Below are 19,652 nucleotides of genomic sequence, written 5' to 3' on the forward strand. Positions count from 1 at the left end.
ATAATTTTTTATTGCTTTACAATAACCACAAGTTGTCAATATTGTCTTTATGGTTGGTATGGTTTTCCAAACTGTTTAAAAAAGTTGTTTAAGATATTGTGGTTTTTCATTTAGGCACTAAAAAGAAAATTTTTTATGTGAAAAACCTAAGTGTAAATATTAGTGTTTTTCTTGGTGTACTTCTTGGTTTATATAACTTATAAGATCAAAAAGTGTTTTTTAAGAAATCTTGTTTTTTTATTTTGGTTTTTCGCACATTGATAAAAGTAAATAATAAATACGATATACAATTAATATTACAACAATGCGACGGGAAAAAATGACAAAATCAATTTAATGATTTAAAACATGCCAAAAGTATTAATGTTTACACAAAGATTTTATAGTATATTATGGCATGGTCACCAAACCCAGGGCATGGTCACCAAACCCAGTGCATGGTCACCAAACCCAGGTTTTATATTACAATCAAAAGTTTTATATTAAAGAAATTAATAATACACTACATTCTAGTTATAAAAAAAAATTAGTACTTTGCCTCTAACAAACTAGTAATATGTATCTACAGTTTACATATTTGTGTGGGTTTATTGAAATTTAAATTAATAACCTTTTATTAGTAAATGCATGATACATGTAATGTCTAAAAAGTGACTCAATTTGGTAACCTTTCGATTAATTGTTGGTATTTATAGTCACAATCATGATGTTACTACGAATGGTGAAATATTTTCAACTTTAAATATTGTTTAGTCTGCATAATTTGTTATTGAATGTCGTTGTAATTAAAGTTTGTGAATCACTAATTTTGTTTACAAACCACTCTCAATTTATTTAACTTAAAATTTTTTTTTAGTAATATAGTATTTATATTTACTAAAACAAACTCATATGTTTAGTTTAAATAATACTTGACTTATCTGTTTTTTTGATTATAATTTTAAATTAAATAACAACTTTTAAATGTTTGATTATAATTTTAAATTAAATAACAACTTTTTCATGTATATATTAATTTAATATTCAGGAATTAAGTTAAAATTGTATTGCTTTGAGACCCCTGTTTTATTCCTTATAAGTCATTGCAACTTAAGTGTTATCGTGAGAATTTTGTTCAGTTCAACTATTTCTGTAAAATTAAAACTAAAAATAAACTGACATTTGGTGACATTTTCACACATTTGTTGCAGTTTCATGCCACCTGGCAATTAGTTTTTCTTTTATTTGAAACAAGGAAAAGGCAAACACTATATTACAATTAATATTTTTATTAAAGTTTATTTGAAAAATGTTTAACGGACAAAGTAAATTTACTTTTTTTAAGGGGAGTGTTTATGAAAGTTTGTACATGAGATTAAACTTTAGTTTAAAAGAAAATGAAATTATTACAAAAAACACCAATAAAAGGGATTTTTAAAAATTTTTTTTAAATAAAAGGGATTTTTTTAAATTAAAAATTCTGTTAGTAATTTAATAAAACTTAATTTATGTTAAAAAAAGAAATGACTTATTTAAAAATACAAAATACTCTTGACAAAAATTATATCTTATAAACATTTATAGAAAGCTTTTTCATAAGCAACGCCCAACTATAACTTAATTTTTTTTTTTAGACCCAATAACATGTCCATCAAATTATATTTAAAAAATAAATTTGCAAATTGCAAAAATTGCAATGAAATGTAAAATATGAGATTTGAAAAATATGTCTGGTACAAGAGAGATATATTACACAAAGCTTTAATACCATCATAACTTCCTGTCTACCGGATATTAGCTTTTTCTCACTTGTTTACTATTACACGTTTTAAACAAATAAGAACACTATTTAAGCAATATTTATGTAATAAATTTTTTTGGTGTAATATTGTTTTTTTTATCTTGGTTTTCAAATTAGATTTATATTTTATATTTCAGATTTAGATTTTATATTTAGCTAAAGTTTTATTTTTTGTAGGGTTCAATTTTTTTTGGCTTACAAATTGTAAAGTGTTTTAAATACATAGGACATTTTAGTTGTTTAGTTACGTATTTTGAGTTTATTTAGATTTACTTTAAATCTTGATTTTGTTATCACACATAAACTTATTACATTTATGATTAATCACATTTTTTGATTTGGTTATCAGTGAATACTTTAATTAATTTGAATTTAATAAATGTTAAAACGTGAACAGACAGTGATACTAGCAAAGGAATGCAGTCCAAGAATGTTGAAGTGTTTGATTAATGATGTGTAGTAGTAAATGTACAATAAGTTACCTATTAATGTAAACCTTTTTTTACTATTTTTAAACTTCTTTCGGTTGGTACAAATAAAACTGTTAACTTTTTAAAGGAATTTTGTTTTATTTTATGTGATTGTAAACCTTATCTTTTGTTATATTCTTTATATTTACGGTTTAAGATAAAACGATTTGAATTTAGGTTTAAGAGGACTTGAAAAAAAAGCAATTTATGTCAATTTTCTGACTTTAGATATATATACTTATTGATAAATAAGGTTTAATAAAAGTAGATTTGAATTTTTTTTGTATTTTTTTTACTAAGAAATTTAATAAATGTACAATATTTTTTTTTATAGAAATTAGGCAAGAAATGTAATACAAGAAATGCATGTTTAAATCCTAACAACACAAACCTACAAACTTTCATAAATAATGAGTAAAAATGGTAACCATCCTGACCAACCAGTAGTATTAAGAATAAAGAGGATTGATAGTTTTGGTGCCGAGCATATTTTAAGTAAACACAGAGGGGCAAAACATACACTCACTAAAATATCAAGCAAATCTGAAGATAGTTTGGATAGTGGAGTGTACTCAAGGTAATATCTTTGTATTTAAACGCCAACTTCACAGCCTAAATGTTAACATAATCGGCAGTGTGATGTAGTGGTTAGAACACTTTTTACACTACATGAGGTCCTGGGTTTGATCGTCAGGGATTTCATGCCGTAGCATGCTTTGGTAAGGCGCTATGAATGGTATTAACTTCTGTTGAGCCAAAACTTAATCAGCAGCATAATTATTGGGCACATATAATCTTTAATATCACAAGCTACCATAGGCAATTTGAGACTGGGTTAGGGTAACTAATATTACTCTATGTTTAGGTCATGCATTCAACTTTTTATATCTAGAATAAAGATATATACAAAAATAAAAATAAATAACTTTTAAAACTAAGCATTAAGTCTTCTTTTGTTAGAATGGGGCCTCTATTTGTCATTGTCTATCTTGATATTTTTATGTTTTTATTCCATCTTATTGTTTTTTTGTGTGGTTTAGATTTTGTTTAAACAGTGGTACGGTTTGTTTATTTAAATTTCGTTAATTAGTATTTTAATTAACATGGTGATATTGCAAGATAAACTGTCATATAGCATGTGTTATCTTAAATATTTATTAAATTTTCAGGCAAAAATCTTGTGATTCAATGGATAGTTTGGATAGTAATGATTTTAACAATGGTGGAGGGAATTCACCAGCTTATAATGGTAAATATTTAAATTGCTATATTTGTAAAAAATTGCAAAAGTTTAACGCGGTAAAAATATTTTAAACCAATAAATTCTACAAAAATTTGTATATCAAAAATTGTAATATGAGTTATTGGCAAGGCAACTCGAGACTGGGTAAGCGGGGTAACTGGTGTTACCCTATGATTAGGTTGTAAAGTTGACCTTTCCACATTGAGAATAAAGATATATAAAAAAGGGGATTTATTTTCCTTGTAACCAAACAAATTTTTAATTTTGTTTCTTACCAAACTTTCATCTCTGTAAGTTACCTAACTTTTATTTATCTAACTTAAACTTAATTTATCTTTAGTTGGGCTTTCACCTTCAGATGAGCTTTTGCCTCCCTTACCCACCCAGCAATATGATGACTACTTTAACGAGATGATAGATATAAGACAAAGTATTATTGTGTCGAGTAATGATGAGGAAAAGAAACCAATTTCAAGAACTGATTCAGGAGGTGGCAAATGTCAATTTCTTTAAATTTTTTTTTTATCAAAGGTTTTCAAGATAAATATTAACTTTTACATATTTGTAAATTTTAAAATTTGTTGTATCAATATTTCAAAATTTAACAAATTGTTATTTGATTATGATATCATAGATGATGATGACAATGAAGCTGATTGGTTGAGATTAGCTGGACTCTCAGACTTGGTGGTATCCACAAATACTTCACCCAATACCCAACATCAAGGAGGTACGGTTCAAATTAAAATGTTAAATGAAGTAAAATAAATTTTTGACTAGTAAATGAAATGAAATTTTCATTTGAACTGAAAGCCTAAAATTAATTTTTTTAGGCATAACTAAATAATGTTGAAACCAATTTTTAAGTTATCAGGAATAATTATTGGCATTTTTTTAAATAAAAAAAAAAACAAATACAAAACGCTCTTAAAACTATATTCTATTTTGTTTGTACTTGAATCAAAATAATATTGTAATATTTATTTTCACAACCATTCAGGTAAGATCTTGTCCTCTAGAATGTCCACAGATAGTTTATCCTCAATGACGGTTCTCTCAACTCTAACAAGGCCACAAAGAGAAGCTGTTCTAAGGAGAATTACTTCTTTTAACAGGGCTCAGGTTGGTAAAAAAACAGTTTTATTTTATGTGAAAATTCTGTTTTTTCATCTATAAAATACTCATCACCCCTGTCTTGTATTTCTTATAATGTTGATCTGGTGTTTAAATATAATTTATTTATATTAAATTTTTTAGTATTTTTAGGTATTTCAGTATTCCTGAATAATTAGTAAACAGTATTTTAATAAAACTTTATTGCAACAGAAAAGTAAAAGAAAACCCAAACCGGCGATAACAACCATATTTCCCGAAGCTGATGTAAAGAGCCCACAAAAACAAAAACCACCATCTTTGCCTCCCCTTAAACCTGCCAAGGTTAATTTTGTTTTACATTTAATGTTCTGTGGTGAAGTAAATGTTTTTCAAAGTGTTTGGTATTATAAATGCTTTAGTGTGAATGCTTTTTGTATTTGTGTATTTGTAGGCTGTATGAATAAAGTAAATTAAATGTTTTTTTTAAGTGTTTGATATTGTTAATGTTTTAGTTTTTCTAATTTTTTCTATGTTATTTAATATTTCTTCTTGTACCATTTTTTTTGTTTTTTTTTTAATGGCAAAACTAAGGATTAAGTAGTTGTCAACTAGATGTTATAAAGTGTTTGTTATATTCGGTATTGAAACTGACTCGATTAAGTATTTGTTTATTTAAAAACAGGTCTTTGTTTGCACAGTAGTGAGATAATATTTGTTATTTGGTTTTCTTCTCTATTTTTAAAAAGTTCTTTATTTTATTGTATAGTAGGTTTTTTGTTTAAAGCCTTCCAATGCCATTAATGATTTTCATTTTCTTATTTGCATTAAATACTAAAGATTTTTTAAATATTTTGTTATTTTTCTATAACTATAATATTATAGTAACTAAATGTTTTATGAATTATTTATCACCCAAATATTTTTTAAAGAATCACATAAGTTAGGACTTAAATATGATTATCATAGGCAAAACTACGGTTTAACATTTTTAGATATAAATATTTATTTTAAATTTTTTTTTCTTCATTAACCTCTGGAAATTTACTTAGTTTACCAATAGGAAAGTTTTGTTTGTTAATGTTATACCTTTTTTCAAGTTTTTTCTACAAGATTAATCAAAGCAAATGGATGTTTAAAACTTTAATTTTATATTTTTTTGATTGTTTATTAAAATAAGATTTCTATTTTCTAGAATGAAGACAAAGCTTCTAGTCTTCCTCGTGGGATGACAGGATTTGTCGCAAACAACAACAACTACCAAGCACGAAGATATTCTGAATCCACTAAATCGGAGGGCAACATGAGTCCGGATGCGGTTCAGAAGTTGGATTACATCTCAAAACATCGCAAAAATGTGGAATCCATAGTTGCTACAACTGGAAGTGGAGGTAAAAAAGTTTTTTGGATAAATTATCCCTTTTTTAAGTTTATTAAGATGCAATTTTTGATTTTTTTGGACGCAATTTTTTAAAAATTGATTAGGATGTTATTAATTTTTTTTGCTTAAAAAAATTCCATTTTACAAACTTTACAAAAAATTTCCAAGTTTGACAAGTATTAAAGGACATTAGGGCAACAAAATCTGTTTTAATTTTTTTTCTAAATCTATTCAAAAAAAAATTAAAATTGGCCCTTGTTGTGATGCAAGATGCCCTTACTTTCCTTACATAATTATTGTGGCCAAAATCTAACAAAAAATAACAAGAAAGGCATAGATTTCTACCATTTTTATGGTTTATTTTTAATTTGTATAGAAAATACTAGCTGTCAGGTTTTAAAAATGCTTCAAGATTATAAATTATTTATTTGTTTTTAAAAGTCAAGGGTAGAGATTTTAAATTTTATATTTATTAAATATAAGATATTTATTATTTTGAGTTAAAAATCATTTTAATCAAATTAAGTTGATTTTTAATAATTGCTTGCTTTTGAGCATGCCCTGATTTTTCATTTTTAGTTAAATTTTAAGTTTTATTTAATCAATAATATTAAAAGTTGAATTTTATGAAAATGTTTCTGTTTAGAACCAAGCAATTATTAGATATTGATTTATTTTGGTGAGATGTAATACTTTTTAATTTATAAACTTTTTTGTTCTATTTTAAATTAAAGTTAGTTAAAGTTATGGAATATTTTAATTAAGAAAACCAATTTTAAAATTTATTTTTCTGTGATAAAGTAATTTTTTACAAACTAGTAGTATGTAAATCAACAGGACAATTTTAAATAGTGTTATTCTACTTTAATTGTTAAATAAGAATATATATTATTAAATACAAAATTAAATTTAAATATATTATTTTTAATCGGAAAACTTGAATTGGTAACAAATATTGACTTTAAATTTTAATGTAATTAAGGTATTTTTATTATATATTAAAACTGCAAGGTAATTGTTTAACTTTGCACTTAAATTTGTTTGTTTATACCTAATATTTAATTTCTTTTTATATCTTTAAAACTTGGTAAACTTATTAATATTAAAATACTGTTTCTAAACAAAGAACTTAATGTTTTACCTGTCTGAAAATGTAGAAAAGCATAGAATTTAAAACAAAAATATTTAATGGTTTTAGAATTATATTTCTGATGTTTTTTATTCACTGAAATGCGATATAAAGTTTTTTGTGCAATGTTTTCTTTAGCAAAAATTGAAAGCCAATTATATCCCTTACACAACATTGAACTTGTGAGTTCCAACGAGTCGTTATCATTACAAAATGACCAATTACTTGTTCCTGAGTCTACCTACACATCTACTTCTTTACCTGACTTATTATTTGATAACAAACAATCAAGTTTTAGACCACCATTGTTAAGTGTTGATGATTATGATGAACCTAATATAACTAAACCAGTTTTAAGAAGAAACATTGTGAACGAAAATCGTAACAAGAAATCTTTAAGCGATGTACAAACACATTACATAAAATCAAGTGAAAATTTGGGTGAACAAAACGACAATTTGTTAAAACGACCTCAGTCTTTATCACCACGCCGAAGCTTTCCATCTATTACACCATCTTTAAAACAGAACCAACAGAAGTTAAAATTTTCATTCCGAAATTTGGGGAAGCAAAAAAAGTTCCAGAAAACAGTCACATCTCCTGTGAAGGTCATACGAAGGACAGATTCTGTAAACCCAAATTCTAAAAACTCTGCCGTTTCTCCATTTCACAAGGTCAAAGAAATGACTTTAAGGTCAACACCAAAACGATCTGGTTCTTACAAATTTAAATCTCTACCGTTAACGCCTCACCGCTCTTTAAAACGCTCTCGATCACTCAAAACAAAGCGTACACAAGATGTCAGTCTTGTGTCCTTTCGAACTTCGATGCCAAGTCCAACGCTACAATCCAAATTTGACACAAGTAAAAAAAATAAATTCTCTCACTTCAACATTTTTGTTTGCACGATTTTTAATTTCTTGCATATGACGTCATAATAGGGAATGACCAAAGTTCTAAAGACTTGGATTTTTTTCATTTTGCATTTATTGTTTTGATGTTACACCACTTTTAATTTAACTTTAATTTTATCATTTATTCCAATGTCATGCTGCCATTTTTACTTTTATAGAACATACCAGTCTTAAAAAATAACCTTTTCAGTATATTTTTATCTAAATTTTTAAAATTAAAATTTTTTTTTGTTTTTATGCGTGAGGTTATGCAAAACTAATTAAGGCACATTCATTTGTCAAACATTGAGCATGTTTATATTTTAAGTTTTACACCATATCAAAATCATATTTGAAACAAGGTATATAAAGTTATGTAAATGTTTTATTATATAAGGTTTTAAAGTGTTGTTCTCTGATTGTTTTAAATATTTTTTAGCAATATTTTTTGAATATTTAGGACTTTTTAGATTTAAATCTTTATTTTTATTATTTAAATTTAAATTAAATGGGATTATTTATTGTTTTGTTACTTTGGATCAATTTCAATTTAATTTGAAATACACTAAATGTTTCATTTTCATAATTTGTAAAAAAGTTGATCCATTTTTTCTAAAGAAATAGGACCAAAAAGGTTTTATTATTTAAACCTTTAGGAAAATTTACTATTTATTTGTTTGGAAATTAATATTAAATTTAAAATCTTTTATTAAAATATTTTAACATTCAAACTGAGATAACACTAAGTAAATTAAATTTATTTAATGTTCAAATTTCTACAACCAAAGTCTAAGAAAACAGAGTAAAAAATCTTAATTAAACAACCAGCTATATTTTTTTATTTTTTTGCAGGTATCGAAACTTTGAGCATAAGTCAACATCCAAGAGAAGAGAATAGGAAGTCCTGGCAAGGAGGAAACAGGGAGGAATTATCTCTTCAACTTAACGATGGATCTCAGCTAAGCAAACCTGTAAGTTTATATTTGTTTTATAACTTCCCAACTTTTTAAATAAAAAAACTAAAGTTATAACTTTTATTAATAATTTAGTTTTATTGCTGTATATTTTACTTGTATAATTTCTGTTACAATTTATTTCATATTTTAATTTCTAGTGTTAGGTTAGTATAAGGTTAAAATAGTAGTTTTAAGTAAATGTTATGTTACTTCAAATTATATTTAATTTATTTCTAACTTTTTCTCGATTTTGTATAAGAGTAAGTGTTTGATTTAATATTTATTGTTTGTTAGTTTGTTTACTTTAACACTAGTTTCAGTTTTATTTATTGTTTTTAGATTATTACTGTTTAATTATGGTCTAAAATTAGGACTTTAAATGTTTGTTATTTAGTTATTTAATGTTCTTTCACTTTAAATAAAAGTGTTTTTTATAGAACTTTAATGGAATTAAGGTTAATTAGACCCAAATTTGTTTTATTTTTAGAATGTTTTTGTATTTCATTCTCTTTAATTATTGGAAATGTTATTCTGTTACCATAGATTTTTAATTATTTCTTTTAAATTAAAAGTTTATTTAGAGAATGGGTTAACATGAAAAAACATGTTGTTTTATTTTAAGCCTTAAAGTTACTTATTTTATAAGTTTGTACACGCTGGTTTATTATTCATTTTTTTCTGTTTATAGATTAGACTATTTTATATTAATTTAACATTTTAGCACTTTTTTTTATTACAATTTTGAGCTTTTAAATCAAAGTAATATTTAAATCACAGTTTTGGTAAAATGACTCATAATAAATACCATATTTCACATAGTTTTCCATAACCAGATATAATTTATTCTTTTGTCATATAATACTTTTTAAGTGAGAAAACTAGATCTAAAATGTTGTTACTTTTACCAATTATTAGTTTATTGTATTGATAGGTTGAACAGTTAAGTTACAGCCAAACTGAGGATAAGGAAAGTTTACCAAATTATTCTCTAGTTAAAGACAGGCTTGGAATTACTCAAATTAGGTGGGTTTTAAACTAACAATAATTTTGTTTATTTAATCAATATGTTTATAAAATAATATTTAAATTAATAAAGAAATAATTAAATCTTATTTTCATATAAGGACTTTTGTTAAAATAAACTTTTTTTGCCATCTTACAAAATATTTTTGCATTACTTTAAAAAGTATTACCATTGTTATTCTTATCATAATTCGAAATAATTTATTAATAACTCCCCTTTTTAAAAGTTAATTTTATTTCCACTAAAACCCACATGTAAGATGTTTAACCTAACAAGAAATTAAGTTTAACTCCTTAATTCTTTGGAAAGTTAAAAAAAGGCAATGAATTTGAAACTGCAGTTTTGTATTAGGAATTTTACAAAGCCTAAAAAACATAATTTAACAAACTAAATCAGTGAAAATTAATTTTTTGATAACTTTTTTTATTTTAAGAACAAAACTTATTTTAGCAAACATTTTAATTTAATTCAGTATCTAAAGCCTTTTGTAAACAGTTCTATATTGTAAATGTTTTAAACACTGTGTTTTTTTTAGTGATTTATCATCTGCTGATATTAGAAAAGTTCAGAGTTTGGCAATAATTGAACTCACAGCTTTGTTTGATCTGAGAAGTATTGAACTTAAAAGAAAGAAAATTCAGAAACTTAAATTCAAAGGTAAAGTTTTATTATACTACATAATTTTTGTTTCAGTTTGTTTAGCTGTACCTTAGTTTTTTTTAATTTATTTTCCCTAAAACAGCTTTTTTTAAATAATTTTTTTTTTTAATAAAATAATAAAATATACTTAAAAAAAGAAAATTTTTAATATCAAAAAATATAAAGTCATAAAAATAGATGGCAAAATTTTTTAACAATTGTTTTAATTAATTGAAAATTTTTAAGTTTTTATATTATACTTTTAATTCTTAAAAAATTTTAAATTTTTTAACTTTAATTTTTTTGAACTTAAAAACTTATTTCTTTAAATCATTGAGAATAAAATTAGGATACATATAAAAGAAAAAATTGGTGGCATAAAAACTAAAAATATTTATAATGTTTTAATTATTATTCCACAGATAGCGGAGTATTTGGTGTTCCTCTTTTAAACTTGCTCGAGAATGACCAAAAACGAACAAATAACCCAAACTTAAAAGTCCCGCTCGTTTTAATGAAGATTATTGATTTCCTTAAATCTAATGCGTTAAAAGATGAGGGAATATTGAGAAAATCTGGTTCAGCTGCAAGAGTTAAACTCTTAAAACAGGTAAAATCTTAAAAAAACTTTAATAACAAAACTTTATGTAAAATTACTATCATTTACAAAGCTTATATAAAATAAAAACATAATTTTCAACATTAAATTTGCAGTGACTCCATATTTTTGTAAAAAAAAAAAAAACGATTTAATTAATATTATGAGTTAAGTATACTGGGTATTTTTTATTAATTTGAAGGCTTTTCAAAAGTTTTTTTAATTAAAATGATATTCATTATGGGAGTTTTTAAATTAAAGAAAATATTCCGATTTTTCTAATTAAATTTTTAAAAGGAATATTAATATTGATTTAACAATCTAGAATATTTACCTTATGGTATTGATTTTTATTAAAATTTAAGTATATGCCACACAGTCAATAATTTAATAAAATAATATTAAATAAATAAACCATTTATGTTAACATGATTTAAAATCAGGATTTTATTTATTCACAAAAGCAGTTACAAGTTATTTTGTCTAATCTGAAGGTTGTTATCTTGTAAAAAGTTTTGTAAACATTTAACAGTACTTAACTATCATATAGGAAAACCAATACAAGCATATAACTAACAGTAACAAGTAGAAAACTATGTTTTTAAGTTTCACTACAGTTTATATTGTTTTTAATTATTTTATTATATTTAAATTTATGGTAGTTAACTAGAACATTAAAAAACTGTTACAATATGAAACCGGCAGCTTGGTGTAGTGGTAAGAACACTTGCTACACCACACATGAGGTCGTGGGTTCAATTCCCACTAAGCTCATGGTTTAGCGCCCTCGAGTAAGGTGTTATAAACGGTATAAACTTCTGCTGAGCCTGCACTTAATCAGCAGTATAATTATTGGGCAATTATAATCTATAGTATTCCAAACTGCCACAGGCAACTCGAGACTGGGTCGGAGTAACTGATGTTACTCTATGTATAAGTCGCGCATTCGACTTTCCCACATTGAGAATAAATAGATATACAAAAAAAAATAAATATATATATAACCAAGTGTGAAGAGCCTTATGAACTTTAGATTTTGGGCAATTTATATTTGTTATTCATTTTTTTCAACAGGATATGGATCTTCGATTTGGAAACAATGCTATCTCTCAAATTCTCCCGATTGAAGAATCAAAAGCTTGGATTGAAGCCCATCCAAATGATTTTGCAACCCTGCTAAAACAATTTCTACGGGAACTCCCTGACCCGCTACTCTCTAATGATTACATCGACGCTTTCCATTCTTGTGAACGTAAAAAAAAATTTTTTTGTATTTTGTAAGCACCATTTCTAAAAACTAATAGTGCCCACAAAGGGCAAAAAGTGCAAACAATGCCAAGTATGCTAACAACCTTATCTGCATTACATTAAACTGTAGCCATGCTTACCCTTTAAATTGCCCTCAACTCTAATTTTGGTTGATTTGGCAAATCGTGGTAATTGAGCTCGTTGTCATGTATGCACATTTCCCACTATAATTAGGTGTTTTTATTTCAAGTGTACCTGCAATAAATCAACTTGCAACTTTCAAATAATAAAGACTCTTTTTTTGTATATTTGTTGTACAAATGTTTCTGCAAAATTTTTAATAAATCTCCCTTTTTCCTAATAGAAATCACAGACAGAAAAGAACAACTTCAAGCCCTAAACTTGCTCATTATTTTATTGAACGAAGTTCACAGAAATTCACTTCAAGTTTTGTTAAAGTTTTTAACATTGGTTGTAAGCAACGAACAATGGAATAAAATGTCGCTCAACAATGTTGCTATGATTACTGCTCCTAATCTTTTTATGGCCAGGAAACAAAGCAAGGTAAGAATAATTTATTAAATTTATTTCAAGTTTAGTAAAAAAAATTGTAATTGATTACCTGTACGTCTTTTGGGATCATTTTCTTTCTTGAACTTAGTGTTGAGTTATTTTCTGTCCCTTTGGGGCACATACTTAGTGTTGAGTTATTTTTGTCCTTTTGGGGCACATTCACGGGCACATACTTGGCACATACTTAGTGTTGAGTTATTTTTGTCCAATTGGGGCACATTCAGGAGCACATACTTAGCACTTAGTGTTAAGTTATTTTTGTCCTCTTGGGGCACATACTTGGTGTTGAGTTATTTTTGTTTTTTGGGGCACATTCAGGGGCACATACTTGGCACATTTATTGCCTTAATAAAACTTACTTTAATATGTTAACAGTGGAAATTAAGCACAAATCTTTATGACAATGTTCAATGTTTTTATCCACAAGTTTACTTTATAACAAACACATAACATTTATATTTGATTTATTAGACTACCACCCAAGATATAAAGAATGCTGCTGGAACTTCAAATATTGTGAGAATGTTGATTAAATATCACAAACTATTGTGGACTGTACCAGCTTTTATGTTAACTCAGGTAAACATAGTTTTACTCTTCAAGTTAAAAATGTATTTTTTTTTGTCCTATGAGAAATTGTTTTGGCAAACTAATCTTTTGTTGATAAATGTAGCTGTTTATTGTAAATAAATGTACTATTTAATATTTTAAAAGAAATTGTTTGAAGATAACTTTTTAGCTGAATTTTTTTTAAATTTTGTGAAATAAAAATAGATGTTTACTTTTTTTGTAATTGTAGTAAATTAATGTTTTGTTATAGGTTAGGCATATGAATAGAGCTGAGACTAGTAGCAAAAAATCAAACAGCCAAAAAGAAAAGGTAAAAGCACTGAACATTAAAATTTTTTAACTTTAAATTTTTTTAAAACTAATATTTTTAATAATTTTTTTCAGCATAAACTCAAGTTTTTTCCCGGCAAAAAGGATATTCGAAAACAAATTATTCAGGAAAACCAACAACCTTTTGATGTGAGTAAAAAAAGCAAAAAACTAACATTTTTATAATTTATTAAAATAGTCAATTTTTCAATATAATATACCAACACTTTAAAATTTTGGTTTAGGTTTAGATAATATCATTTTTGAAAAAATTCTTTGTACTTTAAAATATTTATGAACTATTTTTTTACTTTTATAATTTACATAAAAATGCAATTTTATTCCTTTAAATTTAGTATGACACACCAAAAGGAGTAATTAAAATCCAAGCTCCAAACATGATAATGACATCTATGGCCGTCCAACTTGATATTAATCTTACAGCAGGAGATATCATATCAAAGTTTCAAAAACAATGTCAAAAACTAAGACAAAAGGGCTCCAATCCAGAGTAAGTTACAACAACTGTTTTAATTTAACTTTCTACATACTTTAAAGTTTTTAAAAATATAAGGTTCTTCGTCTAACTCACTCTGCTTTTATTATGTCATGGCACCATTGTATCTAAAATTGAACAGGCCTAAACTTAATTTTTAGGTTAAAAATCAAACAATTAAAAAAAAATCTGGTAAAGGCACCAAGTTTTAAGGTTGGAAATAATGATACTTTCTAAATCCAATTTTCAGTTTTAAAATAAAAAAATATTTCTAAATTAATAATATTCAAAACTGGATAAGGCAACAAATTTGCTTGATTAACTTTATAATAAGACAATATATAATATTACCAAAATACAAAATTTTATAATTCAGTTTTGTATCAATTTTACTTGAAGTATGCCACTGTCAATAAATGTGGTAAATTTAAATATATTATAACCAATTTTTAGCCAACTTTTAAAATGCAAATACAGCAAAATTTAAAAATACAAGTATATCCCATTTTAATAGCAAATAATAAAACAAAATTGTTATTTTTAGGCACGTAGAATTAATCGACAACAACACTCACGCTTTACATGAAGTAGGCGGGAACATCGGGGAAAGATGTTTGGACCCCACCACAAATATGAGTGCTCTCATAAGGATAAACCCAGAAGCAAGTTGGTTCATTAGACCAAGGCATAATTGATAGAAAAAAGAAATGGTTTATTTGGGGTATGGTCCAATTTTGGTCTATGGAATACTTATCTGATCTTTTTCATTGGTATTTCGCTTGCAAATTTATCCAACTTTTGTATGTTTGTCGATTATAAATTTAAAGAATGCCCGAAGTAATGAAGACCGTAAAAAGTAGACATTTGCGCTTTGAGAAGTTGACTAACAGCAGTAATATTGCAACATATGTGAACTGCATAAAATCTGCCAACTGTGTAAAAGTATTCTTCACGAAAAGTATTTTAAACATTTTTTAAAATCAACTTTTATCTTTAAAAAAAATTTTCAATTTATTTTGGAAAGTTACAAATATGATTATTTTACCATATTTTTTGTGTTTAAATGGTCTTCCTTATGGCACTACTCGCCTTGTATGCTTTTTTACTACTTTTATTCATAACCTATTTGGTAAAAGGTGAAAATATTCAAATAATTCAGACCAAACACCAGATGAGTATGCAACTATATCTTACCTATTATTGTTGTGGACCAAATTGAAGCTTTTTTTTTAATGTTTATTGCAGTAAAGTAGGATCTCAGCTTTTATTTATATCAGTTGTTGATAATGTCCAAATATTTTTTTTTATTCGCACTTGTTCCGATCATTTTAAGTGAAATTGTTTATTGTACATTAGTTGCATTTCTATAGTATTCTAACTTTTGAATTTTAATCATGTTTAAAAATACTTGTACTATTATTTTCTTTAAATCTTCAATTCCAAATATTCTTCTTCAAAATGTTGTATTTTTGGCATCGTGCAATTTTAATTACTACATTAACAGGGAGACGTTGGTAATAAGTTAAATCCATTTTGGTGTTAGAATTTTATCAGGTACATCACTCTATGCTTTTATTAGCAAGCACTAAGTAGTTTTTATGAGATTTACTTCTAGCCAAAATGCTGTGTTGTATTTTTAAAAATATCCAATTTAAATAGTGTTTACAACAATCTGCTGATGTAGATAATGTGTTAAGAATATGCTTTACTAACCATGCTAATATTTCACATTGTAAAAAAATATGGCTTCAATTGAAAAAAACTGTTCAGAAAACTTTCAAACTAATTTTTAATATTTTTCTTTCAAGTCGTACTATTTCTATTTTAGCCTCATTTTATTACTGTCTTGCCTTTCTGAAATGCTTTCCATTTTTCCAATTTTTAACATTTGTTAATTTTTGTCACCTTTTTAGTATGTTGGTTGAAACGTTGTTTTGTTGAAATATATTTGAATCAGAATTTTCACATTTTACAAGTTTTAAATATTTTGGTCAACTTACCATCAGGTAAATTAAAATATTTGAAAGGTTTATTAGAATAATTTTAATTGGTATACCAGTAAAATAATAACCGTGAGTTTAGGTTTCATCATATTTTTTTTTGTATATATTTTTATCCTCGATGTGGGAAAGTCGAATGCGCGACTTAAACATAGTGTAACATCAGTTACTCCGACCCAGTCTCGAGTTGTCTGTCGCAGTTTGGGATATTATGAATAATTGTTATGTTGCTGATTAAGTGCTGGCTCAGCAGGAGTTTATACCGTTTATAGCGCCTTACTCAAGGGCGCTACAGCATAAGAGCAATGGGGATTGAACCCACGACCTTATATTGTTTTTTAATTTTAAAACAACCAAGTAAAAACTACTTAGATCCAGTTTTGTATCCACAACATATTGGTTACCGGTAGTGTGGTGTAGTGATTAGAACACCAGGCTTAACAACACAATGTTATGGGTTCGATCCCCCTTGCTGTAGCACCCTTAAGTAAGGCGCTATAGTCGGTATAAACTCTTGCTGAGCCAATACTTAATTTGCAGCTTTTTTATAAGTCAATCATAATTAAAAATATCCCAATCTGCCAAAAGCATTTTAAAACTTGGTTTGGGTAACAAATGTTATTCTATGTTTAGGTCGTGAAGTTGACCTTCCCACATCGAGGACAAGTAAATAAAAAACACGCTTTTTAATTTGAACTTTAAACAAAAAAGCAGATTGAATAAACTGCATTTTTTGCAAATTAAATAAACTAAATTTAACATTTAAAAAAAGAAGTACTGAAAGGGTTTTTCTATAACCAATTTTTCAAAGTTCGTGACATTTCAAAATTTTATTTAAACTCAATTTAACATCTTGTAAATGTAGCCGCAACATTATTTCATATCTCTACTAAAACCTGGTAGAAAACATTGGTTACATGATTAACCCTTTAACAAAGTTGTATCCCCAAAAATAATCTATTTAGGATTAGTTTATGTTTTTGTTGTTGTTAAACAGTTATGTCAATCAAGTAAAGAGAAACGGTAGCAATGTTTATGTATGTTCTTTTTATTTACTTGATTTAACTCAACACAGTATTTTAGTTTACTCCATCTCCAATGCAGTCTTAGTAAAAATGTCTTGTAATCTATATTCGGTTGCTATAAGAGATTAAGGTGTTAAAGAAACTAAATAACATAAAAAATCAATTTATATCAGATAAATTTATTAATAAGTCTTTCAGAATTATATGTAACAGGCTCTAGGTGTTAATAAACATATACAAATCAGCATATTAACGTATGTATTGAAAATATACGATAATATACTGATTTTCTTGGGTAAAATGCGCATTATAAAAGTATTCGGTTGATATAGTAGCTTAATTTGTTACAGGAATTAAATAACATAAAAAAATCAATTTTTATCAGCGCAAAATATTAATAGTTTTTTGAGAAAATATATGTAATATAACCGTAGGTGTTATTAAACATATTTTAAATAAGCATATGCACGTGTGTATTATAAAATGTTATTTATTATAGCGTAGGCAAAACTGCGCTCTAAGACATATAATGTTATTTTAATTCAATAATCATTTAAAGTCAAATTTTTACATGGTTTTACGTCCAGACCACCTAGTCAGTGGGTAGGTGCGTAACTTTGAGTGATCGATCATTATGAAGTGGTTGAAAGTTAAACAAAGTGCATCTTAGTCATATACCGTATTTGGATAGGTATCCATATAGTTAATGTAGTTTTAAAAAACAATAATTTAGAAATTTGGAATGTGATTTTTATCGTTATTATGACAAATGATGGTACAGTTGCTTAAAAAATATAGCCAAAAATATAATATTTTAAAACACATTTTATGTTTAAATTGGGCACAACATGTTTAGTTTTTGCTAAATATATTTTTACACCTAAGAAAATAAACTTTATTGTTATTTATATTTAGAAATACCTTGTCTATTTTTAGTTGAATATCTTTAAAAATATATTGTTCATTGTTGCATGTGTATATATATATATATCGTATATTGTTATAAGAAGTTTAAAATTAAATTTATAAAACATTTTTAGTTATAAAAAAATCACGACTGAATTCGTAATGTTTTTATAATGACGTAAACGTAAATATAAAACCGCTGCACAGTCTATAAACATTCGAAATTACGGTGCATTCTAATAAGTTTTTAAGCCTAAAATTGTTATCGTTGATCAGTTTAAATTTCGAACGAGAATTTGATATAATTTGCCCATGATGAAAATCTTCGGTTTTGCGTTTTTTTCGTAAAAGTGGTGTTTTAATACGTTTATATTTTATTTTTTTACATTTTTATCTAATTAATATTAATAAAGAATTACTTAAAATAGAAAATTTTAACACATTTTAAAGTTAAAGCGTTAAATGTTTTTTATGGGAGGGTTTTTCGCGCATTGATAAAAGTAAATAATAAATACGATATACAATTAATATAACAACAATGCGACGGGAAAAAATGACAAAATCAATTTAATGATTTAAAACATGCCAAAAGTATTAATGTTTACATAAAGATTTTAAGTATGTCATGGCATGTTGTAGAAATACTTTTAAGTTGGCAAATTTTATGTTAACTGTAAATTTAAAATTGAATAAAGTTGTATACAAAGTTCATAAACTTTAAATGACCCTCTCAGAATAATTGACTCAACTTAAAATAAAAATTTCAATATCGGGCCCTTGAAAATCGTGTAATTTCTAACAATAGATTTGAAACCCATTCTTGATAAGGAAACTGAGCGAAATTTTCTCCCAAATGTTAAAGTTTTGAGTGACTCAGTCAACCGCAACAACTCAAAACTTGTTTACACTTTTTTGTGTGAAAAAAATAAGATCTGCTCGCTAAGCTTAAATCTGTTGTTAATATCTGCGTTTTACTTATTAGTTTACCTACTAGTTTAAATTGATTGTTTTTAATAACGCTGTTAAACATAAGGTATCAGAAATTTTACTTTAATGTTAGGTATGTATGTTAAATGTTTGTTGTTAAGTGGATTAAGGCTAGTTTTAAATCAGTTAAAATTTGGCAGAATTACCGGTTTAAGGTAACCACGTCATACTACAAGTTCTGTATTTAAATGATTTTATATTTATAGGTAAGGGATTATAAAGGGTATAACCATTTTAACATTCTTTTAAATGTAAAGAGGTTATTTTTAAACATGTAAAAATTGGTTTCATTTTTATGGCAAAGCTATAGATAAATTTAAATGTTATGATATT

General features: G+C 26.0%; 1 protein-coding gene across 2 annotated transcripts; it reads left to right on the plus strand.

Annotated features, from left to right (window-relative positions):
- Positions 1-2,590: 2,590 nt before the first annotated feature.
- LOC145747094 (rho GTPase-activating protein 18-like) lies at positions 2,591-16,356 on the plus strand. Of its 2 annotated transcripts, XM_082564857.1 has the most exons (19): positions 2,591-2,827; positions 3,420-3,499; positions 3,834-3,983; positions 4,128-4,223; positions 4,494-4,615; positions 4,820-4,930; positions 5,781-5,976; positions 7,234-7,959; positions 8,841-8,959; positions 9,876-9,967; positions 10,504-10,625; positions 11,030-11,217; positions 12,280-12,457; positions 12,818-13,017; positions 13,498-13,605; positions 13,847-13,906; positions 13,981-14,055; positions 14,262-14,416; positions 14,946-16,356. In XM_082564857.1, exons 1-19 carry the CDS (start codon positions 2,661-2,663, stop codon positions 15,094-15,096), a joined length of 3,096 nt encoding a protein of 1,031 aa, XP_082420983.1. In that variant the 5' UTR covers positions 2,591-2,660; the 3' UTR covers positions 15,097-16,356. The 2 variants fall into 2 exon arrangements, with proteins under 2 accessions (XP_082420983.1, XP_082420984.1); XM_082564858.1 differs by lacking the exon at positions 7,234-7,959.
- The last annotated feature ends 3,296 nt before the right edge of the window (positions 16,357-19,652 follow it).

Source organism: Corella eumyota, chromosome 1 (genome assembly GCF_963082875.1).
Source record: "Corella eumyota chromosome 1, kaCorEumy4.1, whole genome shotgun sequence".
In the NCBI taxonomy this organism is placed as follows: domain Eukaryota; kingdom Metazoa; phylum Chordata; class Ascidiacea; order Phlebobranchia; family Corellidae; genus Corella; species Corella eumyota.